Raw genomic sequence first — 26,658 nt, 5'->3', positions numbered from 1 at the left:
TTTCTCGACAAATCATCAACGTCTTAAAGTGACCATCTCAATCTCCCGATCTTAATCCAATAGGAAACTTGTGGAAGATTGTGGATAAGAAGATTAGTGCAAATTTCATCACAAATGAAGAAAATTTAGTTGAACAAATCAAACATGGAACAATATAGATTATGAAATAATTTCCTATCTAATCTCGGCTATGTCAAAAAGATGTGAGAATATTATAGCCTTAAGAGATACTGGACGAAATATTAAATATATTATTAAATAGATATATTGTAATATTAGGCCATTTTCGTTAGATTTACTTTCTTTAAAATTTTTGTCAAGAGTCGCACTAATTTTGTCGCGGTAAAAATTGTTCACGTTCTGGTTTTATTTTTTTATGTCATCGTTCACATAACATGTTTCGTGAGAAAATAACATAATTTGTAACACATAATGTTTTATAATAATAATTTAATATTATATCAAGTTATTAAAAATAACATTGTTCAATAATAAAAATATACTTTAAATAAGTAATTGTTTTAATTTTTGAGAAAAGGGATATTTAAACATATAAAATAAAATTCCTAATACATCATTTTCAAACTATATTTAACAACATTTTTAAGGTAATTTAAAATGCATAAATTATTCGTTATTCTTTATTAAAAGATATAATTCTTTATATTCTGAATATACATTGAAATATTTTAGGAAAAACTTCACTTGAAACTTTATAAATATTGTTATAATATTCTATAATTTTTGTAAAAAATAGGTTTCTAATTTAATATAATATCAAATTATTAAAAATAACATTGTTAAATAATAAAAATATATTTAAATAAATAATTGCTTTAATTTTAGAAAAAAGTTATATTTAATATTATATAAAATAAAATTCTCAATACTTTCTCATTTTCAAACTATATTATTTAACATCGAGAATATTTTTAATATAATTTAAAATGCACAAGTTATTCGTTATTCTTTATTAAAAAGATATAATTCTTGATATTCTGAATATACACTGAAACATTTCAGAAACCTATTTCTTTATAATTTTTTATAAAAGAAATAGGTTTCTAGATTAATATAATATCAAGTTATTAAAAATAACATTGTTAAATAATAAAAATATATATTAAATAAGCAATTGTTTTAATTTTAGAGAAAAGGGATATTTAAAAATATATAAAATAAACATCTCAAGAAATTCTTATTTTCAAATAATATTATTTAACATCGAGAACATTTTTAATGTAATTTAAAATGCACAAGTTATTCGCTATTCCTTGTTAAAAGATTCTCTATATTCTAAATATTCACTAAAATATTTCAGGAAAAAATCTCACTTAAAAATTTTTAATTATTGTCATAATATTGATTTCTAATAATATCTATCTATATATTTAGTATCTAAACAAAAAGAAAATCGCTCTAATTTTATCCGATACTGTAAATTAATAAATTAAATATTGGGAAAGTATAAAAATTCTAAAAATTTTTAATTAATTTCAGTGAGATTTCAGTGTTTTATTAATATTTGTATTGACATGTAAGAGTAAAAAATATTAACAATACTATTAAAATTAAAAAAAAAAAACAATTTAATTTATCAATATATCAAATAAATTCAGACCATTTAATCAACATTAAAAATATATTTAATTTTAATAATATTGATAACTAATAAATAAATAAAAATAGTATTTATATAAAGAGTATAAAATTTAATAATTTTCCTAAATTAAAAATCTAAAAGTTTAATTTAAAACAATTTTATTATTATTATTATTAATTAAATTATAATTAAAATTTTCCTGAATTAAAAAATAGAAATAAACAACATTTATTAAAGTTTTAATGAAAAAATAATAAAATATTTTTGAAAATAAAATAATTCAGGTAAAAAATTATAGAAATATGATATACACTAAATTTTTTAAAAATAAATTACAAACAACAAAATTTCAATAAAACTCCTAAAAGTTAAAGGGTTTTAAACATTTCAAAAGACATTTTAATATTAGTCATAACATTTGGTGGACACTAAAAAAAGAGAATGATAAATGTAAAAATAATATGAAAATGATTTTTGGTCCATGATCCGGTATTTGTTGATGGCGAACGTCTGACAATGAGACCGACCAAACAAGTTTGACCAAAGTCAAAAAGGATACCCAAACAAATAACTCCGAGTGGCGAGTCGTCGGCCAAAAAATTTTAAAATTAACCTTAGGTATCGATTCCACCGTCTTCTCGGAATCCGTTGATTTGTTCGCGAGTAATTGAAACCGCATTTCTATCACTGTTTTACATGCATTACCATTTATCCGCGACCGATTTCTAATTATGCACAGCAACCGATCCTTTAAACTTGGTACTCTTGTTATGAATAAGAAATTAAACGTGTTTGCTTCTATAAGTGACCGCTCATTACATTAACTAGTTTTTTTTTCTATTATTTTTTCCAATTTAATTCGCTCTTACTTATCGCACGTGACATTTTTCTCGTTTCTCGCCATTTATACATAAACGAAACGTTGGAAGGTGAACAATCCCATCGGTCAGCTGATAATCCTAATTGATGCTACCGGAAGGATATGATGTCACGCAACGTAATCTTCTTATTCTCTGTTTACTATGCATGGGTGTTTCCCAATTTTGTTCGCATTTTTTATGATTTATGACAATTTAATGTGCTGTGTTTTATTGTTTTTTCTAACTGTTTTTCAACCATTATATTTTTAAAATAATTAAGCTGACTTTAAACAGATTAAAATTAAAACTGCCTTTTTTTAGTGTTTTTTTACTTTAAATTAAAAAAAAATATATTGTTTTTAACTGAACTTTTTTATTTTTAATTAATTTGATAGTCTTAATAATTTTTTACTTACTAATGCAGATTTTTTATCTACAAAAATATTTTGTTATTTTTGCATTAAATCTTTAGTACAATTATTGTTATTAAAATTTTCGTATTATTTAATTCAAGAAAGTTAATATCTACAATTAATAAAGTTAATTATAAAATAATTGTTTTGTATTAAACTTTTGTATTTTTAATTTAGGAAAATGATTAAACTTGATTCAAACTTTTTTGTGTTTCTGATTTTAAATTAAAGCTAAGAAAAATGATTAAATTTGATACGATATAAAATTATTACACTTGTTCTGGGATTTTACCATTTTTTAATGTTTTACAGTTAATAAAATTATTGATTTTGGTTAAGCATGTGTATTTTCAATTTTGAAAAAAGATAAATTTGATATGCTTTATATTTTTTATATGTGTTCTAGAGATTTCCAATCTTTTAGTATTTTCATCTTTAAAATAAAACTTACAATTTAGAAAAATGATTAAATTTGATGATTTTTAGATTTTTATATTTGTTTCAAATTTCTCCAAGATTTTATTGTTTTAGAATTTTTTAATTAATGTTTAAAACAATATTATTGTTTTTGGCTAAACTTTTGTATTTTCTATTTAGAAAATAAACCTTGACGCCTTTTACTTGTTTAATGATCTTTAATGCTTTATATTACTTGATATTCTTAAAATTAGAGGTATAATAAAGTAATGGCTTTAAAAATACATATTAAGATCGGTATTTTTCATTAAAACATTTTTCCAATTTATTAATTTAGAAAAATTTAAGTTTACAATTACTAAAATTAATTATAAAATAATTGTTTTAAATTAAACTTTTGTATTTTTAGTTTAGGAAAATAATTAAATTTGATAGTTCTTCAATTCTTGAAATTTCTTTTAGGGTTTTCCAACTTTTTAGTGTTTCTGACTTTAAATTAAAACTTGCTATTAATAAAATTATTATTATTATTAATATTTGTATTTTCAAATAGAAAAATGATTAAATTTGATACGCTTTAGAATGTTTACATTTGTTTTAGGATTTCTCCAGTTTTTAGTATTTTAGATATTAAAATAAAACTTCCAATTAATAAAATTATTGTTTTTGGTTAGACATTTGTATTTTCAATTTAGAAAAATTATTAAATTTGATCTGCTTTATATTTTTATACATGTATTAGAGTTTTTCCATTTTTTAGTTTTTAATCTTTAAAATAAAACTTACAATTTAAAAAATCATCGTTTTTGTATTTACAATTTAGGAAAATGATTAAATTTGATACGTTTTAGAATTTTTACATATGTTTTAGTATTTTCCTATTTTTTAATGTTTTAAACATTAAAATATAGCTTACAATTAATACAATTATTGTTTTTGATTAAACATTTGTATTTTCAATTTTGAAAAATGATTAAATCTGATATGTGTTATATTTTTATACATGTAGTACGTAGAATTTTACAACTGTCGTTTTTGGTTAAAATTTTGTATTTTCAATTTAGAAAAATGATTAAACTTGATACGCTTAAGAATTTTTTACGTTTGTTTTAGGATTTTCTCATTTATTAGTGTTTTAGACATTAAAACAAAGCTTACGATCAATAAAATTATTATTATATTGAGTTTTCCAATTTTTAGTATTTACAACAATTTACAAAATTATCGTTTTTGGTTAAACTTTTTTTTTAATGTAGAAAAATGATTAAATTTGACGCTATTTAGATTTTTTATATTTGTTTTAGAGCTTACCAATATTTTATTGTTTTAAACATTTTTAATTAAAGTATAAATTAATAAGATTATTGTTTTTTTTTTTGTATTTTCTATGTAGAAAATAAAGCTAGATGCTTTTTACTTGTTTAATGATTTTTAATGTTTTTGTAGAAATTTATCGGGCTTGACATTCTTAAAATTAGAGGTGTAATAAAGTAATGGCTTTAAAAATACATTTAAGATCGGTATTTTTCATTAAAACATTTTTCCAAACCATCGGCTATCTGAAAATCAGAGTCCTTGAAAACGATTTTATGGGCATAGTTGTGCGGCGGGTACTATATTGCGAAACCATTTAGTTTTAATGAAATTTAATTAGTTATTATAAAAAGATGGGCACAACCGCTTAAGAGCACTCGACACGTTATTTATAAATTATTACGCGGGATAATAATTTTATGTGTTAGTGGCCTTAAAATGATTACTGCCAGCACCTAACAGAGATTAAGCTTAGTCCCTCTTTATAAATGGGATGGATGGTAAAAATTTACACAATTTACCAGAACCGCGAGCACACCACTCTATAATTTATTTTTATAATACGTGTGAAATTAACTTAATATCACGAATTATACCGAGTGAATGGCGTTCCTCTACTACACAAGAAATTGTGTTTGACGATTCACTTTTTTTACTATGTAAATAAATTACGAAAATCACACACCGGACTGGACTTATTTTAATTTATTGAAAAAATTACTATAATTTCGTTAGCTAATAAAAACTAGTCTTATGAATATTAATAATTATGTAACATCGCTGATTTACGATCTAGAGAAAGATCGTCCATTAATTCACAGATGCACTTGTATCGTGTCGTGTTCGATGTTAATTATTGGCAATTTTCTTAAGCTTCTGTTTCCGCAACGATTATTGAATTAATTTCTATCGTAGCGAGACACACAAATTAATTACCTTAGTTATTTTTTTCACTGAAAATACTGAAAATGATTAATTAATCTTTTTTACGTTCACCCAGAATTAAAATCATTAAAATTCTTTCGTTACCCGTTTAAAATTCGATTGGTGTGAATATATTAATAATTTAACCGGTCAATTTTAAATTATTATTATTTAAAGAGCGTTTTTTTGTTGTATCGCATTGACTGAAAGCGTAAGTGAAATCCACATTTAAATGCGATGTCGTTGAAAATAAACAATGTGACTTAAGGTGCTCCTTTAGAAATCGCTTGGATTTATTGTCTTATATTTTGTTGCATTAACGAGCGCGACATATGGATCATTTAAAAGTGAAAACTGAATTATTCGACTAATTATTCACCGTCACATGTGTCTTATTAAATTAATAATTATACAATGTTTATAATTTTGCCCTCCTTGACCGTGGACTTAGAAAGCAAACATTGATTTTATAGATAAGACTTAATTACTTGATTAATATGGATTGCAAAATGTCAAGTTTTGTATCAGTTCTCCTTTGGCGGTCATAAAAATTCCGAATTTTTAAAATAAACGTGACATTCGTGCAATTCTTTCAGTGTCATTCCCATATTTAAAACTAACGGACGCAAATAAATATAAAAAAATTATGTATAAATGGTTATTTTAAAATTTATGCGAAAATAACAGTTCACTTTCAGGAAATTGTACTGTTTTGTTTGGTTAATAAGATTTTTAATGGATGTTCTTATCAAATGTTTCGAATTAATCACAGTTATAAAAAATGATGGGTTTATTTGAAAGAAATCTATGGAACTGTTAATTTTTCTAATAAATTTCTAATTTCGGACATTTAAATTAGATATTTAAATTAGTTTATGAGAAAAATTTTCAATTTTAAAGTCTGAGAGATGCATATTTCACTATTTACACTTAAATTATCAACAGGACACTGTTCTAAGAAATTAATACACCACCTATAGTTTTATAAATACACTTTTCTATTTAAGTAAATAGTACATTGTTTGTATCAACTTTGAAACACCCTCGTATATGACTTGAAATATACTCAGTGACAAAGAAATTGCAACACCAAGAAGGAAGTGTTCAAATTTAACATTTTTTTGGTAAAACAGATGTTAAATTTAATAAATTTAGAAATAAAATATCAAAGATTTTAGATTATTTTTAATAATTTTGTTAATATGTGTTTGCCTATCGAGGTTTTCTAAGTCAACTGGTTTTGACATTGATTCTTGAGGCATTATATCCCAAGTTGCCTGTACTTCCAAAGTCCATGGGGACTGGGGTAAATTTCCTAGCTTATTACTCATCATATACCAAATATGTTCTATTGGTGAAAGGTCGGGGAATTTGGTTAGTTATGGTATGACATTCACATAGATCACTTCAAAAAAGTTTAGACTAACCTTGCCAACAGGGAGGCTCAATTATGGTGAGGGCAGGCATTTCTTTAACAGCTCGTACCAACTTAATGGTGATAAATAATGTAATCCTTGATGCTGAACATTAAATTTTAGATATTCTAGAAGACCAAGTCGTGCCATATGCCTCTTTCTTGGGTACAAATTTTTTACTAATGCAGGACAATGTACGACCATATGCAGCTCATGTTAACCGAAATTATCTTACTGACGTTGGGATTAAAGCTATAGCCTGACCAGATCGCAGTCCAGACCTTAACCCGATAGAACATATTTGGAACATTCTTAGGAGGAATTTAAGGGACCAACCGTTCGATGTGGAGCGTCTTGTATTCGAAAATTGGGAAAATTTGGTCCAAAATGTAATTCGAACCCAGAATTTGAGTATGAATATATGAGGATGTCATTCGTAGTTGAAGTAGAAATACTTCATATTAGGTTCAAATTTTGTAACAATTAAATAAAAACCTATTTTAAAATAAATATATAAAGAAAATATTAATAAATATTAATAAAACATTTTATTTTATTATCTAAGAACACTAAGATGTTGACTTAAATAAATTAAACATACTTTAATCACAATAAAATGAATATCCAGAAAGAATGCATCGAATGATTGAGAAAAATATCGTTGTTTTCTACCCACACAAGAAACACGATCTTACGCTTAAACTAATCTCAGTTTTTTACATGTTACCTCTTCTAAACCTAATGTAAATGATATGATAATAAATAAAATAACAATTCGTGGGAGCAAATAATGAATCCTGTCCAATTGATTAAATGCATTCTTAAAACGGTGATATTTTTGACCTTTAAATTATACTTTTATAAATAACATATGGCAGTTTAAAACTTTTTCAATGAATTCTTGATGTTCATTGGTATTTATTTGTGTAAATATGAAAAATCCAGGACGAATTTTATCATCAAGTAATGTAGTATCTTAAGAGTTTTTTGTGAAGACTGTTTTAATTGCTTTTTTAATGGGAAATGTTCAAGTGACCTTCCAGTCCCAGATGTCAATGTCTTAAATAAAACCTCAGTTTTATCTAATATTAATTACACAAGACTCGTGTATTAAATATTCTAGTAAACACACTCGTTGAAGAGACGTAAGATTTGTCATATATGACACGAACATGTTTGAGTCAATGTTGTAGGTGAAAAAAACGGTTTTAATAAATCACCCGTTCTAAATTATTGACATCGAAAAAGATGCAAATGTGATTTTACGCCGTTGATTAACAGTAATATTCAGTCAATATTATTCTAGTATTTCGTGGTGTTCCACAAACCCAACGCGAACGTTCATTTATGCAAATCGATGCAGGAGTGACACTATCACCTGAGGTTCAGGCAATCATCACGTCGATGAGTAAAATTATTATTAATGCATGGAAAAGCGGTACCTTTTATTTTGCATTTGCGTAAAATACCTACAAGGAAGTGTGCAATCCACGTTCCAAATTCAGTTTGTTGTAATAAACGTATGAATTATTTGATTTTGATTTTAAATTTTAATTCATTCACCAATGTGGGTCGCAATAAAAAAACGTTAACTGTCGATATGTTTTATGGGTTCGAACGGTTTTAATTGGATAAAAATTTCGATTTTATTACGATTTTTTTATTGCCATCTAGAATAATTTAACAGTAAATTCGTTCTTGGGTCTGTTTTGACAGCGACTTCCTGATTAAGTAGCAAACATTGGTATGTGTTGAAGTAAATTGCTGGTTTAGTTAAAATCTTGATTTATCGGGCTTAGGTGTAACGATTTGTGTGATGTATTACTGTTCCTGTACTCATTTTAATACCGTAATTCAATTAAAATTTATATGGTAAAATCGCTTTTTAAAAATGTGATAATAACCGTAAATTACATTTGATTTTCTTAAGTGACATTTAGTAATTTATAATTAATTTAGATTATCAAAACCATTCGAAGAATTTTCAAGTGAAACGTTAACTGATCAGAATGGTAGGATTAATTTAAAAATCTTGTTTCAGAATATTTTCACTTTTGATTTAGTGTAATAGTGATTTTATTTAAAAGTTATTTAAAAGTTCTGACGGTTTGACATGCTCTCTCTACAAGAAGCAACCATCAATCAATGCTTCACCTGGTGCACTCTCATGACACATTTTTATAGATTACGGATAAATAAATAGAATTCAACATTATTAATAATATTATACAACAAACATACATTTACTTCATTTATATACAGTATTGGCAGAAAGTAGAGCAACTTTTTTAAAATTCAAATAATTTTTTACCTGGTTATCATGTTAAAATATATTAAAGATGAACTTATCTTTATAAATTTAATAATTAGATGTATAAATAATAAAATAAATAAAGTGTTTAATAATTATTAAAAAAGTAGAGCAACTTAACATATGCTATTTAAAATTATATTAATACAAATCATTTTTAATTGGTATTTTAATTAATTCTACTCTAATATTTTGTAAAATAGTACTTTTTTTCATGGAAAGTAACAGATGGTCAATATTTGGATCTATGATTAGCCAAGGCTCCTGAAGAACTGCGAATAAATCTTGCTGATTATTTTTTGTCTTATTTTTTTGTTCACTATCTCTCATTAGTTTTCAATGGGGTTTAGATCGGGAGATTGAGATGGCCAGTTCATAACATAATTTTGTTACCTTAAAAACTAATGCTTCAAATATTTTGAAGTGTGTGTCGTATTATTGTCCTGTTGAAAATAATATTTTAGTGGCATATTTTTATTTGAATATTCCATGATTACTAACAAGTTTAAACTTGAATTCATCAATCCAGATCACTCGTTTCCAATCATTTAATGACCAATGTAAATGGGACCTGGCAAACTCAAGTCTGGCTTGCCTCTTCTTTTCTGATTGTAGTGGTTTTTAAGACCCCCTTGCAGTAATCTGTTTCTTACGATGAAATATTCTTTCTAAGTTTTGTCTCAAGTAGACCTTTTATTTCGCTGAAACTCAGGAAAGCATATTTTTTGGAGTAGGATAAAATTTATTTATCCTGAAACCTATTGGTTTTTCTTCTTCTTTCTTCTCCAGTTTTTTTTTCTTCTACATTATCAAATCTTGAAAATTGTTGTAAAACTACGCGTGTTTTATTTAGATTTAATCGTCGAGTTTTCTCTCACCGGATGGAAAGAATGATACCAATCCGTGATTTCCTTCTGTAAAACTAATAATTATTGTCAAATTTGCAGGGATTAGTGACTATTAAGACCACTTTTTGCCAGCCGAATCTTTAGTTTTTTGACTAAATTATATTAGATTTGTATATACAGGGCTGTAGCAATTTATATCTTTTTAAAGTTGCTATACTCTCTGCCAATATAGTATGTATGATGATTCACCTCAACTTATTCATTAAATGGAAAACGGAAAAAGGTATTAATCTGAAATTTTTATACAATTATAACTTATACAATTATATTTGTTTTGAACAAAATTTCATTTCCTGTTACGCCGGAGGTGACATCAATTTTGCTATTTTCAATGGGACGCTTTATTTAATTTTGAGTTTTTTAAATTCTACATGTAATTGTAAATAAAATATTTATAGCACCAAATCCAATAGATATTCAGTTACTAATATTTTTCAAAAATTCTGACATTGATAATTTGTAAATAAAATATCTATAGCACCAAATCCAATAGATATTCAGTTATTAATATTTTTCAAAAATTCTGACATTGATAATTTAACTAAAATATCTGTAAAAACACCAATTTGGGAGTACTTACAATGACTCCCATTAATCTTTATGTCAAAAATAATCATCATCAAAATTGATACCTTTATTGGGTTTAGGAATGGGACATGGTATAAATTTTAAAAATTCAAGAGTATAACAATAACAATGTTTTTGTTACTTCTGGTGAAAGTGGAAATGAAATTTTGTCGTCAAAATAATTTGGGAAAATAGCTCATGTCAAATTATAATTGTATAAAATTTCAAATCAATACCTTTTCCAGTACTCCATAAACTTCTAATAAATATGTTATCACTCTGTATATCAAATGTCATAATCAAATTTTAATGATATTGTATACTGATTTCATTCAATAAATACGGTTAAAATGTTGGTCTGTTAAATCATCGAGAAATTTGATCACAAAATTTCGAATCTGAAAATGTTTTTAAAGCAACAGGTGGCCGACAAAACAAAATTCTAAATATTTTAACCTAATTTAGAACCACTAGAATAGACAAAATTTATTGTCAGTTGTATTTTTCCTTTACGAGAATTCTCGTGTCGTAAAATCTAACAGTTCTGCTACATATGGAAATTTAGGTAATTAATAAACATTTAATTCATTTATATTTACTAAGGATAATAATTAGCTTTTAATTTTGAGGTCCATTTTTTTTAATTCAAGAATTATTGTTAAATAGAGGGCTGTTGATGACTTTAAATTTATTAATCGTATACGAAAATTACTACAAACGTTTTTTAGAAATATTTTTAAAACAATAGGTGACAAAAAATAATAATATGCTATTTTAAACCCACAAAATGTAATACAAAATATTTTAACCCAATTAAAACCGCGAGAACCGATCAAATTTATTGTCAGTTATATTTTTCATCTCTACTAAGAATTGTTGTGTTGTAAAATCTAACAGTTGTTGTGTATCATATGGAAATAGTCTAGCAACAATTCGGTCCGTTACCAGACAAAACTACATCTGCCACTGGATCAGATATTGTTTATGATGAATGGATCATCTTGAAATAGCCACAATCAATATTTTAATTTCGTTCACATGATTTCATGACGTCAACGAATTAAAACAACTGTAACTTTTTGTGATTTAAAATAAATAAACCGAAAAATGACTAAAAAACTGTTAATAAAAAAATTAATGATGGTTCATCATGATCAAGTCAATCGAAGTTCATTAAGGAAGTATTAATAATAAATTAAAACGCAATCACAGATTTTTCTCCAATTAAACATGTCTAAATTCGCAGAAACCTAATCAGTGTAATTTTATAAACTAATAAATCTAAATTTATAAAGTTATAAACATGTGATGGAAATGTAAAAGTGCAATCAAACAACATATTAAGATGAAAGCGATAAACTGAGATTTAATGTGATTAATGCTGAATTTATTGCATTTACTCCATCATAAGTTTGTGAAATTTCACACAATCAAACAATAATTTACATTACATACACACAAATAAATATCAGATCACAAGATAAAAATCCACATACTCCGACTCCTTTTTTATAATTAAACCAGACGTAATTATATAAATAATTACGTATCTTTTCCTTTTCTAATTTCCAGTTATTAAAGATTTCTTCAGGTCGACTTATTAAACTGAACCAAATAGGGAAGTTTGCTTTCGAAACACCGTAAAACTGGTATAGGTTAATATCAATCACTTCCAACACTCTTAAATTTATACATTTTTTTTATGTGGTGAAATTAATTTAATTAAATTTTAGACTGTTTCAGTTAATGCACAGAATAAATCGTAGATCATTATAATCGTGATTTTATTTGTGCAATTTGGGCAGATTGTTATACAATTAAGTATTTATCTTTATTGATCTACCAAAATCAATTTAAAATTTACAGAGGTGCTTATTGTTGATTATTATCGCAATTTTCATTCAGCAAAATATGCCAATTATCATTAAAGTTAATTGTTTTCTTTATAAATCAACTGAAATTAATTTAAAATTTAGAGAGTGTTTATTTGAATGTACTCATGTAATTATTATAAAATAAAGAATTTTTTATTTTATGGTGGTTATAGTTAATTTTAACTATTATTTTCATCACACATCGAATTATAAATAATTGTCATTTTAGGACAAAATTATTATACAACATTATCCCACTATCGCTCATATGTAGAGTAACTAATTAAAATATATCATTATGATTCTTCTTAATTTAAAAACTTCGTAGCTCCCTTTATATACATAGTTTTTATATAACTCTTTATTTCAAGCAGGATCCATAAGTAAAGCAATTAAGCCGTATATTCAATACAGTTGATTTTATAATTTATATCTGTATCCGACATCATTTTTTAAAGCTAAACGATCTAAAACACACATCTAGTTCTCTTCTCAAGGAGTACGTGTAATGTCTTGGCCAGCAAAAAGCCCAGACCTCAATCTAATTGAAAACCTTTGGGATGAAATTCGTTCGGAAAATCAATGCAAAAAGAACAAGTTATTAAAAAGAAGTTTTTACTTTTGAGCCTAGAATTTTTTTCAAATATTAATAAATACTTAGCTAAACCCTTTATTAGTGCAATTATATTGTCGTATCGTTGTGATCAATACACTTACATCAAGACAAATGAAAATTTCTAAAGTTACTCTACATATTAACGATAATGGACTTAAGATTTTTAGGTGTACATACATTTTCTAGTTGCTGTAAGAATAAATCAGTTAGTTATGATTATTTTCATTGTATTCAAATTATAGAAAATTCTATAAAATTAAAAGCTAGTGTTTTTACAACAATTAAAATAAAAATTAATACATTTCTAAATCCAATAAAAGATTAATGATTTTTGTGCATTAAACCAAAAATTAATAATTTGTAAAACATTATTTATAGTAAAAAATCAAAATTCGGGCTAACCCGAAACATATGTAAATTTATTGAAATTAATTTAAACTTATGAGTGTTTATTTAAATTTATTCATATAATTAATATAAAATTAAACATTTTAGATGTAGTCAATTTTCTGACTACTGAAAATATAAATAAAGTTAGTTATCATTATTCAGAATTCAAAAAATACATTAAAATTAAACATTTTTATTTTTACTAAAACAAAATTAAATATTAATGAGTGTTTTGGTTAATTCAAATATAAAACTTTGTTTATCATTATAATTTTTAATTATTTAAATAAAAAAATAATAAAAATCGTACAGAAAAATATTATTTATTGTAAATTTACTAAAATTATTTTAAAATATTAAGTGAAAAGTAGAAAAAGCTATAAAATTAAATGTTATCATTTTAATTTTTATTATAAAATACAAACAAAACTTAAAATAAATTTTATATTTAGAGTAAAATTTTATATTTACAGTAAAAAATCGAAATTCACGCTAAATATTTTGTAACAATATATAAATTGAATTTAAACTTGTGAGTGTTTATTTAAATTTATTCATATAATTAATATAAAATACAGAAAATAAATGGTTGTATATTTACAACAATTATTGAGTGATTTATATAATAAAACTTTGTTTTCCAAGATAATAATTATAATAGAAAATGCACAGTATAACATGGTAGTGTAATTTACATGGTGAATGATGCACGAATCATCATAAAATTAAATTATTAAATATATAATTTAACAATAATTACTATAATATGGTAAATTTGAAAATTGTGAGACAAAAGACGTGTAAATATTTCTTGTCTGTGTGTGTTTTTAACGTTCAATAAATAACAGCGATAGTTGGCATATGTAAATTAAACAAAATAAAAGAGTTGTAGACAATAAAATCCTCTTGTTATAGTGCTATAAACTCCGAACAGCGTTTACATCCACAGTAAATAATGCATGTTTAATTTACATCCATGCGATTGTTACTATATCACAACAATTATTAGATTAATTAAATGGGATAGTTTATCTTTCGTATTTGCATCTTCGTGTATAAACCATCACTATGTATGTTAATTTTATTGGCTCGGCGATTTTTCGCGTTCCGAGCCACGCTAATTAAAATGTAGGTGTTAATTAGAAATTGCAGCTGCGAATTTGTTAATGCGTATTATTATGTTGTTAAATGCGCCAGTGTAAAATTTTAAACGGTGATTTCTAATGTGTATTGTGCACACGAAAAAATCCAACAATAAAACAAGATTAATTACCATTTTTTTTCTTTAAAATGATTTTTTAAAATGAAGTGCTAATGAATTTTGTTCAGCCTTACTGATTTAATTTGAATTAAATTAAAATTTTATACTGGAAAAAATGTTTTTATCACTAAGGACTGTTCACATGACATTGCTAAATATCAAATCGATCTGATTATTTTAAAATACACTTAGTTGACATATTAATTTAAATATAATTTGCATCTGATTTGAAATTTAAATTTTATTCAAAATTATTCCATTGTATTCTAATACGTCAGTGGAGTCTCTTTGCCATCTTATATTTACAAAAAGGAACGAGGCTTTTAATTTTAAATTAAAAAAAACCGATGGGAGGATTTGACTTGCAAAAAAAAACTTCTAAAGATATTTAAATGTATTAATTTAAAATATAATTAACATAATATACATGTGTAACGAAATAAACATAAACGTTTTCTTAATATGGAAGCTACCATATTTGTAACAAACAATGTTTTCAAACATTTATTAGTTTTAAAACGGCCGAGGTACAAAATGATTATTAATATTAATGTTACAGGTTTAACTTATTTATAAACCTCTACTTTCTTCTATTCTTTCATGAAAATTGTTAATCCTTTCACTTTTACACTATTGTTTAAAGTTGATGACAAATTTTATTATATAGTGATTTAAAAACAACTTGGAATTTTATTAGTGTGTCAACGTCTCAATAAAAATAATCGTAGTATCACTAATTAACAAATCAGTTATTTCAATATAATTAACACAAATTCGAAGGAAATCGTCCCATTTTGTGGATTCAGAAAGTGCGTCAAATCAAATTGTTCAAATGGTTCAATCGAAATACCGATCGATCGATCGAATAACAATTGAATTCAAGAAGCGTAAAGCTAAACTTGTATATTTGCAAAACAGACATTATTGTTTGTATCCAACATTTTTCTCTTTCTGACATAATTAGCCCATAAATAGCTCACAATTTTTATATCTGTTAAAACATTGAATTCGGTAAATCAAATTGTTTAAACGTAATTAAAAAACATGCAGCGTTACACAGAGTTTAGTATTTAGAATTAATGCTTGAGTTCACCTTTGAATTATTCGAAATATTTAAAAGAAGTGTGCGTGAAAGAAATCTCAGAAATAGTTCGCGCTCATTAGCGATTATTCACTTATCGAATTATTGTACGTTGACAGCACCTCATTGGGTTATAGAAAGTAGAGTAATAATATTTATACGCGTACCGCTATCAAGAAATACGGTTTTTTCTTTTATTATTTTATACCGTCGAGTTCACGTCGGATTTTCTCTGTCAAGGTTCGCCGTCTGATCTATCGTTAAATGTCGACGCGTACAGCGAAATTATAGGCAAATGAAATTGGAGAATAATTGGAAAAGGCAAATATAAACGGATGGCTTCGATTGATAATGGAATGTTTACGATTCGTACGATTGAGGTTTACAATCCTCCTTATTTTCCGTCTTGCCTTTTTCGAACACAAATCCGGACGTGCTAAAAACGTTTGTTTTTATGGTTCGGAATTGTTCATTGAATCGAGAAAAATCATGGTATGTTATATACCAGGAAGAAAAATAATCAATTATTTTCTACAATAAAAGTTACATGTCAATACCGACGAGCATTAATTAATTAAATGATAACATGAATAATTTGAATTTAAATTTTTTAATTGTTTAACATTATTATTTATTAAAAATAAATAATAATAAGTAATAAATTCAAGTAACTGATTATATTATTACTTTAATTTTAAATAATTAATTAATATTTAATTTAATACTGAATCGAAATTAAGTAAATTTTAAAATATAAGTATAGTTAAAGTAGCTTAATAAATTGTATTTTTTATTATAAATTTTTAATTTAATTATTTAATACTTTATTTAACATTGAGATAATATTAATTATAATATAATATTATAGTAATTTTTATATGATAATTCACGATGTTGAAGAATTCAATTTCAAATTTCAAAAACTGTTAAAGTAGCATAATAAATCGTATTTTTTAGTAACTTACAAATAATAAATTGATACTACAAATAATTATAAGAAAAATTCAAAGTATGTAACTGGTGTAACTTTGACTACTGTATTTTTTATATTTACTGCTTTAATTCATTATTATAATTTTATTTAAATAAAACAAAAATTTCAAATTTTAAGATATACATAGTTAAAATAACTTTTTCAATTTTTTAATATATACTTATGACAACAAGGAATTTTTTTTGTTAATTCATGTATAATAATTTAAAATATCAGAATTAGTTATCTGAAAAGTTATGAAAAATTTAATAGTTGTTACATCTTAATATATTGTATTTTTTATTAATTGATGTAATTAATTGTGTTAATTTAATACTTTAATTTTATTTAATTAATACTTAATTTAATTCTAAACTTAAAGTTATATTATTATATATGATATAATAATTTAATTAATTAAATTTAAAAATTTTTAAAATATTAATTTACATAGTTAAAGTAAATTAACTTTTTTTATTTTTTATATAATGCATATGACTGCTTTGAAACATTTGTTTTTAAACAGTTCAGTTACTTATACATTCAAAAAACTGAAAGAGAAAGACTCATGCCATCATCAATAAGCAGAATTGCAGTTTTGAAGAGAAGAAGGGGTAAAAATTAAATTTTCACATTTAGCAAACATTTCACTAGTTTACACCAAAAATAAATAACTTTTTTTAAATATATTTTAAGGACATATTTTTTATTCATTCATTCAAAACAGACTATTATAGAATTTTTAAATTGTTTATTCTCATAGTTTTTGAGTTATAATAACATATTTTAAGATATATTTTTACAATGCAATTGATAATTTTTAATATTTTATATAGTAGATTAGATACATTTATTAGATACATTAATAAATTAATTAATTAAGTTTAAGAATAAGTTCTTTTGTTCAACATATATTAATAATTTTATATTTTTAAAATACTATTCATGTGAATCAATTAATAGTGTACTAAAATATTTAAATTAAAATAACGTACTTTCTTATGTACAGAAAATCCAATTGAGAACCATAATGTGACAGAAAAATATAATTTAACAAACATTTTCTATAATTAAACAAAAAGACTTTTTACCTTCGACTATTCAACAAACTTTAAAATATTTATGTGTTCAAAACACAAGTTGTAAAAATGTACATTTCAATACTTGTATATGTTGTGAGACAGTTAAAACCACGTTTTATCATTTAAGTACAAATTTACGGCAATTAAAAAATAATTACAGATTCCATAATTCATGTAAAAATCAGTAAGTATTCATATAAAAAGGTTTATATATATTTCAAACTGTTCATTTCTAAATCCTAAATGTTTATTGTATATTTATTGACCAATTAAAAAATACTAAAAGCATATTTTATTGTCGTCCACTTTTATAAATTTGCAATTATTTTACATTGGTCTAATACTAAACAGTAAATTTTCTGATTTAATGCGATTCATAGCATACAATAAATCAGTAATTATATAAAAGATCAATCAAATCGTTTTATACAAGTACGAACAACTGTTACGGAACTAATTTGATTTTATGCCATCAATTGTACAATTTCACATTTACAAATATTTATCAGAGTTGACAGAGAAATTACGAATTGAATACATAAATAAATGACCACGACATTAGAATAAATGACAGTAATTCAGGACTAATTCTCCATTTTTTAGATCGATAGACAATTATATTACAATAGAACTCCGTTTACGAAAATCATAAAAATTGATTTCACTTAAAAATCGATCGATCAAAACGCATTGAATACCGAAGGAAAGTGATAGTTGTCATGGATGTAACGCAGTTAAATGACTGTGTACAGTTTCTAATTTCCAACCAACGTACGCATATGGTTTTATACACTTTTTACAGTTTCAGTATCGATGACGCGTTGTTTTGTTACTCGCAATGTTAGTCAATTAAAACTTCTGATTTTCTGCTAACTATAAACCCAAGTCCTTGCAAAATAGGAAATGTTGTGAAAATCTCTCTTACTAATTAATTTATAACGATAAAAACAGTCAACACACAAAAATGACACATTGACACACAAATTAAAATGGACACACCTTTTTTAAATAATAGTAATTATTTATAAATTAAATGATGTTTTTTATTACGTAATTTTTATGGTTTTTAATAAAATGAATTACAAAACTTTAAATTCAAATGCGAAGAAAGATAAATTCAAATACACAACATTTTATAGTGTACAAATATTATGTACTACTAAGAAATTATAAGTGCTAAAATGTGTAAAATAATGGATATATAAAATAAGGGAAGGCTAAATGATCGTAAAGTTTTTTCAAATATTAATAAATAGCTAACTAAGCCCACTAATAAACAATTATATTGCAGTATTGTTGTTATCAAACATACTACATAACAGACAATAAAACAGACATTTAAATGTACATTTTTTTAAAACAAAAGAAAATTTATATTGTTATTTTTTATAATAAATTCATAAAATATTTAATTATTAAAATTTCACTCAATTTTCAAATTCAAAAATTTCTTAGACAATTTAATAAATTAATTTACAATTAATATATTAATTTTTCATTTCTTTTTTTAATTTTAAATTCATATAAGAAAAAAGAGATATTTCGTTACGAAGTTAGATAGACCGAAACAAAGATTTTGTTGGTCTTTCATATTTTTAATTGTACAATGAAATAATTAAAGATTAACTATAATATTTGTTACAATGTTATTTGAAAGTCGTTTGGAGATGTTGAACGTTGAAATGTTTTATCTAAAATTCGCTCGACATTTCCTAGAAATCCGGCACGAAATTTACAAGAGAGTAAAGTGAGTGCGGAGCAGTTTTACCTGAAAATGTTTACTATGCACCACGGACAGGAAACGTTCCATATCTTAAATAAACGTCTAGTTAGGGCAGTTGAAAAAGTGTACGAACTCGCAATGAGTTACTTATTTACATTCAAACATGCAGTTATCCCGTTTATTTTGCATTTCAAGGCGAGCGATCTTGAAAATATGGCCAATAACAGCTCTGTTGTCGGTCAATTAGTTCGAGAAATGTGCAATCGATTCGAAATTTTACGATAAAAAATGAAGGACGTGCCATCCGTATTTAGTTACAATGTTACAGTCGGCCTTTACCCGCCTGATTACCTTTTAATTAAGTTTTATATGGGATTTCCATTGCGATTCAACCGTATTAAATCTATGACAAATCACCGCATGAAACCACCGTTTATCCGTGTTTTATGATTGAGCAATTATCTTTTGATTTTTATGGGCCTCTAAAACCAACTGAAAATTTATCTACGACATTGTTCAACGAATGGTTTCCCACTTCACGATTACCAATCTAAAACTATCATTCATTCATTAATCTACCTACTAATTCCTTCATTATCAACGTAACAATTACGCACCAGTATTACACCAAACAATAAGCTACTGGTCGTAGAAAGTCCTGTGAATATTACACAACCAATTAAATTAATTAATTTAATAAACATGATTTCAGAAAGTTCAATGTTTACAATATACAAAAAACCTTTTGTTTTACACATTCCAGTTTCTCTTACTGTGTTGAATATTTTTGTTGCTTTTAATTTTGTTTAGAAATTTAAAATAAGCCAAATCGAATTGCATATTATAAAGTTATCAATGGGATTATGCAGAAAAATAACACAAAATCTTTTAAAAAAATTAAACGTGAGCGTTTAAGGCTAGAAACATGGAAAAGGTAGTTTCACTACTTACAGTAATCACAGCAAAACAGTTGCGAATGTACAAAATTGAATGGCCAAAGAAATTATCTTTATGGTTTTTAAAAGAGGTCGCGTATTCCGAATCTGGTGTGATTCGCGCAACCACAACAGATCTCGGTAATCTTTATATAATAAGTAGGTTTTTAAAAGTAGTTTTATACGATGCTCGATCAATGGGAACAATTTTACGGAGCTTATTTCAGTTTTTTTCTTATAATTAGTTCTTCCTTTCGAAACTATTTGTTAGCGTGTTATGGATATTAAAGCAATAATGCAAATGGTGCTGATATTTGTTATTTTAATTACACGGTACCATTTGTAATGCTGATTCTCGTTCAGTATTATAAATAACTACCATAATTGAATGAGCTAGAAAATTAATAAACCATATTTAAGTAAAAAAATAAATTATGTCCCCAAACAATGGAAGGAACCTCCACCAAAATTTCAAATTTATTTCTATTTAAACTAACAATTAAATTATTTTCTTATATATTTATCTTATTCATTAAATGTTTGTTGAGAAAGAAAAAAGGTATTGATTTGAAATTTTTATAGCAATTATAACTTAACTTGAACTGTTTTTCTAATTTATTTTGTATAAAACTTCATTTTCGGTTTTGTCGAAAGAGTCATAACTTTTTGTTATTTTCAATGGAACACCCGGTATATTTTTGAATATTTTAATTATACATGTATCCTATCAGGAGCCCTTATTAGAGCTCATTCATTCATTCATAAAATCATTTAAAATTTTAATTTTTTAAATTAAGTAAATTTAAGTATTAATATTTTTAGTTTATTATTATATTTATGATATAATTATTTATTTTTATATAGAAAACAGACAAAATGTTTTAAAATTTGATAAATTATTGTGAGTTTTTATTTTTTAATATTTTTAATTAAATAAATATAAATTAAATAATTAAATTTCAATAAAAAATGTTTTATTATTAAATTTTTAAATACTTTTTTAAATGTTAAAAACTAAAATAAAATTTTATTGTTATTAAATAAAAGTTATTAAGTAGAACAAAACAAATTTTTGTGATTTTTATTTTCTTATAATTTATAAAATGAATAAAATAAAAAACTCATATTTTAAATAATATTTAAAGATCAAGTAATTTTAAGAAATTATTAATTAATAATATTCTGATAAATAGACCTGTCATTCCAAATACATCAATACTTTTTTATTTATTTATACTAATAATTATAATTAAGTTTATTATTATATTTATGATTTGATAAATTATTGTTATTAATATTTTTTTTTAAATAATTTTTTTATTATTAAATTTTTAAAATACTTATAAACTACTAAAATACTTTTTTTAAATATTAAACACTAAAATAACATTTTGTTTTAATAAGTTGTTAAATAGAACAAAATGAATTATTATCATTATATCATATAATAATATAATTATAATGATTCAAATATCAAAATTATATTTTTATACACACATGTATAGATACCATATATATAACTAAAAATAATTTAAATTTTGAATATTAAAATTATATCAAATAAACTTGAATCGAATTTTCTTCTATTTTTATTTAATCGTTTGAGTAAACTGTGTTTCCTTGTATCAATTATTTTACCACAAATTGGGGGAGGAAATTTTTCAAATGTTTCAAGAGCTAACAGTAAAATTTACGATGAAAAATAATTATTAAAACATACAAGGCAACATTCATTTTCATTATTTGTTTTGTCGAGTTAATATTGAACTTCCTCAATATAACCAACTATTCACAATCTTTAAATAAATAAGCTATTTCAAACAAATTTAGATTATTATCTTAACATTTGTTATAGCATAGTTTTTTTATGTAACTTTAAATAGAAACTGCTCTTGTTCTAAATATTTTTGCACATATGTGTAATTAATTAAATATTAAATTAAAATTGAGGACGTACTGGATGATTATACTTATAAAAAGCTACTTGAAGTAGTTATATAACTAAATTACCTAGTAGTTTTTATGTTGGTGCAAATAATAGACAAGTAATTGGAACAAATAGACAATAACAAATTACCAGAGATTACCTAACGTCTGCTCCACGCCAGCTGATCACACTTAAAATATTCGCAATTAATTTTAACATAATCTACCACCTTTCATAACAGAATTAGGGAGAAAATGAATAAATGTAATAAATAAAAAAAGACATGTACCTCCTCCAAGCGTGGTGACGGTATGCTGATGCTTGTGAGAGTTCCCGTGCGCAAACCCGTACTTGATGGGCTTGAAGTGGAAGAAGGAAGGCGAGTATCCAGAGCCGGCGCGGCTCAGCGAGCTGAACCGTTCCTCCCTGTCCTCCACGTAGACACCCTCCTTGCCCATCGCGGCCAGTTGCCTGCCCTTCGGCATGAACATGATCAAGAACACGGCGACCGATGAGATGACGAGCCCGAAGGCGATGCATGCGTCCCTGTGTCTTTCGCTCACCACCAGGCCACTCATCGTCCACACCAGCCACGTCGGTATGCTACATCCCACCGACAACCCTATGTAGGTCGCCTCACGATAATTGTCGCGTATACCCCGCGACTTGACGGCGAGCACGGTCACGAACAGGATGAGGAAGATCACGTAGATCAGGGACATCAGGATCTCCGTGTAGGGGGTGCGGCATAGGGGTATGATCGTGGGGTTCGCGATGTCCTCGGCGGTCACCAGGATGCGGTGCTTGTTCTGCGGCAGGATCGTGTCGATGGTGACGTTCACCACGAACGGCGGACTGGTCATCAGCCACTGGACCCCGATGGCGATTTGAATGAGGATGGCGAAGAGCAACAACAGTCCTTGGTACGGGGCCGGCAGGTACACGCCGCCGTTTAGGCTGATCAGGAACACGCACTTAACCAACAGCGATGCGAAAACGATAGCGTAAGCCACCCCGGTGCCGAAACGCACGATGGCACAGGTGAGTTGGGTCGGGGAGGCGGCGAACACCGCTCCCAAGCCGGCGCAACTGAACAACCCCAGCAGCAGCATCTGACCGAGGAACAGGTGTCTGCGGCTCGGGGTCGTTCTCCACGCCTTGCACAATACGAATACTTCGAACCCCGCGATCATGATCATGGTGATCGCCGAAAGCGACAGGACCGGTATGACCCACACCTCGTTCCTGAACAAGCCCCCGAGTTTGTCGGTGTCGGCTGGACAGCCGGCGCACACGGTCTTGGTGATGTGGCTGCCGGGGGTGGTAGCCGGCGTAGGGCTGGACGGCACCAGGAAGAACTCGGTGCTCATCTCCAGTCGGCGTTCCAATGCCACGGCCGACTCGTTGGCGGTCCGGATCGCGAGGGTTGATTCGTAGTCCATGGCGGGTCCGCGGTCCAGGTCGCCGGAGCGCGCTCTTCGATCTTCCGCGGTTAGCGAGAGCACGAGGCTTGCTGCGACCGCAGCGAACAGTGCCGCGGTTCGAGCCATACTGACGCCGGGTCCCCTTCTTCTCTTCGGCTGGAACATCATCTCATTAACGTCGGTATATCGGACGGCTGCGATTTGACAGTGTGCGGCTCGGCGAGAGAACGAAAAATATTCAGGTGGACAGCTAGCCCGGAACGGTACCCGCACTCTGTATATTGTGGCTATCGGCCAGATAAACATCGGAGATTAATTGACCAGAACTGAAAATTTATTTCTTCGCGAATTCTGTATGGTGCAGGTGCGGAAAAACTGGTCGATGACGACGATGATGATGATGCCTCTCGTGAGACGTGTCAAAGGTTTTAATATTCAAGACTAATACTATAAATCGTTCTCATTGAGGTTTGATATCAAACCAATGACCAATGCTGAAAGATATTCATCTTGATGTGCTTTGTCTGATTTGTTTATTGGACACTTAAAATTCTATAAATTTCAAACATTTATTTTTATTTTTATTAATTTGGAAATCATTAATTTCATGCCATTTAGAATATTAAATGATTTAATACCGCTTTAAAATTATTTTTAGAATCTGGAAGGTAACATACAGACATTATTTAAATATTATACATTTTTGTACATTTTTTCTGAATATATTTTGTTTGATTTATATTTTTCATTTTATTACACTATTATATTTATTTTTGAGAACTTTTTAAATTATTTAAATATTTTAATTAATTTGATAGATTTTTGTTTTAATAAAAATTCTACATTTTTATATTAAATATTATTTATTATATTATATTATTGTATTTATATTAATTTGTTTTTATTTATTTTTTATATTTTGCATTATTAAATTTTTCATTCTATTCTTATAATGAATATTTTAAATTTGTATGATTATATTTTTAAATATTTTAATTATTTTTATAAATTTTAGATATTTTAGTTTTGATCTATTATAAATTTTACATTTTTGTATTATTCTATTTGTTATTATTTTTTTTTTATTTTCTTTATATATATTAGGATAGGCCAAAAAATCGACTATTTTTTTTTTAACTTCCGACAATAAAAATTTGGTTCCAAGACACCTTTAAAAAATGCTTTCCAATGATGAACTCTTAATTTTAATAGTTCATCTCAGTTTTCTATTTTTTCCTCAGTTTCATATGGCAAAATCCATATCTCGTTATTATTTGATCGTACAGAAAAATTTTGTTTACGTTTCTTGTCTGAAATTGAACGCTGTATAAAAAAGGCAACATACAATTTTTTCATAACTCTTATAGTTTGTAAGATATCGGAGGTCAAAGTTTGAAGAAGTTAAAAACTTCCTTTTTATTTCTAAATTTTATAATGCTAATTCTAATTGGTAAGAGCAATCGATTAATCACAAGAAACATTTTTGTATAGCATTTAATTTCCTACAAAAATGTATGTTGCACATTTTTTAGTATTTATTCATCTACGAGTTATACAATTCAGAAGTAATAACAGAAATTTTTGTTAAATTCTTTAAACATTGACATCCGATATCATTTAAACGGTAAGAATTATGAAAAAATTGTAAGGCACCTTTTACGTAGAACGTTTAATTTTCTATAAATATATATATATATATATATATATATATATATATATATATATATATATATTGAAAATCTTGTTGGAAATGGTAAAAAAAATACGTTAAGTATTTTAAGTTACAGCTACAACTCGTTAGAGATAATAGTTTGATATATTCATTTTTCAAAAGTTATTTAACATTAAAGTTGGATTGATTTAAAATTTTTCTTATTTTCTGACGCAACCATCAACTTTATGGGAAAATTTTATATAATATTTTTTGTAGAGAATTCAATTTCCTATAATTTATGTCTGAAAAAGTTTTTTATATTTTTTACAGATCATAAGTTATCTGGAGAAAACTAAAAATTTTATTAAATAAATGTTATTTTACTGCTTAAAATTAAGCATTTTATTTAAATAAATAGATTTTTACTAAAAAAATTGATTGTTTATTATAATCAAAGTAATACATATCGTTACACTAACAGACTTTTACTACAATTTGGCAATTTTTTTCTGTATTGTAATTGCTTTTCATTTTCTTGAAACTATTTTATAGTATTTGTTTTAATTCTAACTCGTAGAGTTAGAAGTAAAACAATTTTTTTTTAATTCTTTAAACTTTGATTTTCAATATCTTCAAAACGGTAAGAATTATGAAAAAAAGATCATTTGCAAAGCGTCCAAGCTCATCTTTAGAGACCATTTATATTTATATAGATTATAAAATTATCAATCACTTTGAATTGCTTTTATTTTCTAGAATTTTAAAAAGTATTTTCTAAATTCTAAATATTCCTCATATTTGTTGTCCAAAAATATTTCTTTTTGTTAAGTTAACTAAAAATATTTTTTTATAATAATTTTGCTTCACCTTTAACCTTTATTATTATTTTAAAATATTTTAAACTAACATATTAAAATATTATTAAAAACATTTGTTAATAAAGTAAATAATTAGAAATAATTAGGAGCAGTCGGAACCAAATCATT

General features: G+C 26.0%; 1 protein-coding gene across 2 annotated transcripts in view; it reads right to left on the bottom strand.

The window, feature by feature from the left end:
* LOC109606020 (uncharacterized) overlaps positions 1-24,502 on the bottom strand; it is a 41,127-nt gene extending 16,625 nt beyond the window's left edge. Inside the window, exon 1 of one of the 2 annotated variants that reach the window (XM_049962552.1) lies at positions 22,884-24,502. In XM_049962552.1, coding sequence (XP_049818509.1) covers positions 22,884-24,324 — 1,441 coding nt within the window. In that variant the 5' untranslated portion in view covers positions 24,325-24,502. The remainder of the gene's footprint in view (positions 1-22,883) is intronic. The other variant, XM_020022598.2, reaches the window with a different exon arrangement.
* Between the last annotated feature and the right edge of the window lie 2,156 nt (positions 24,503-26,658).

Source organism: Aethina tumida, chromosome 2 (assembly GCF_024364675.1).
Source record: "Aethina tumida isolate Nest 87 chromosome 2, icAetTumi1.1, whole genome shotgun sequence".
NCBI classification, from domain to species: Eukaryota; Metazoa; Arthropoda; class Insecta; order Coleoptera; family Nitidulidae; genus Aethina; species Aethina tumida.
The sequence above is the reverse complement of the archived record's forward strand: the minus strand, read 5'-3'. Positions and strand labels throughout refer to the sequence as shown.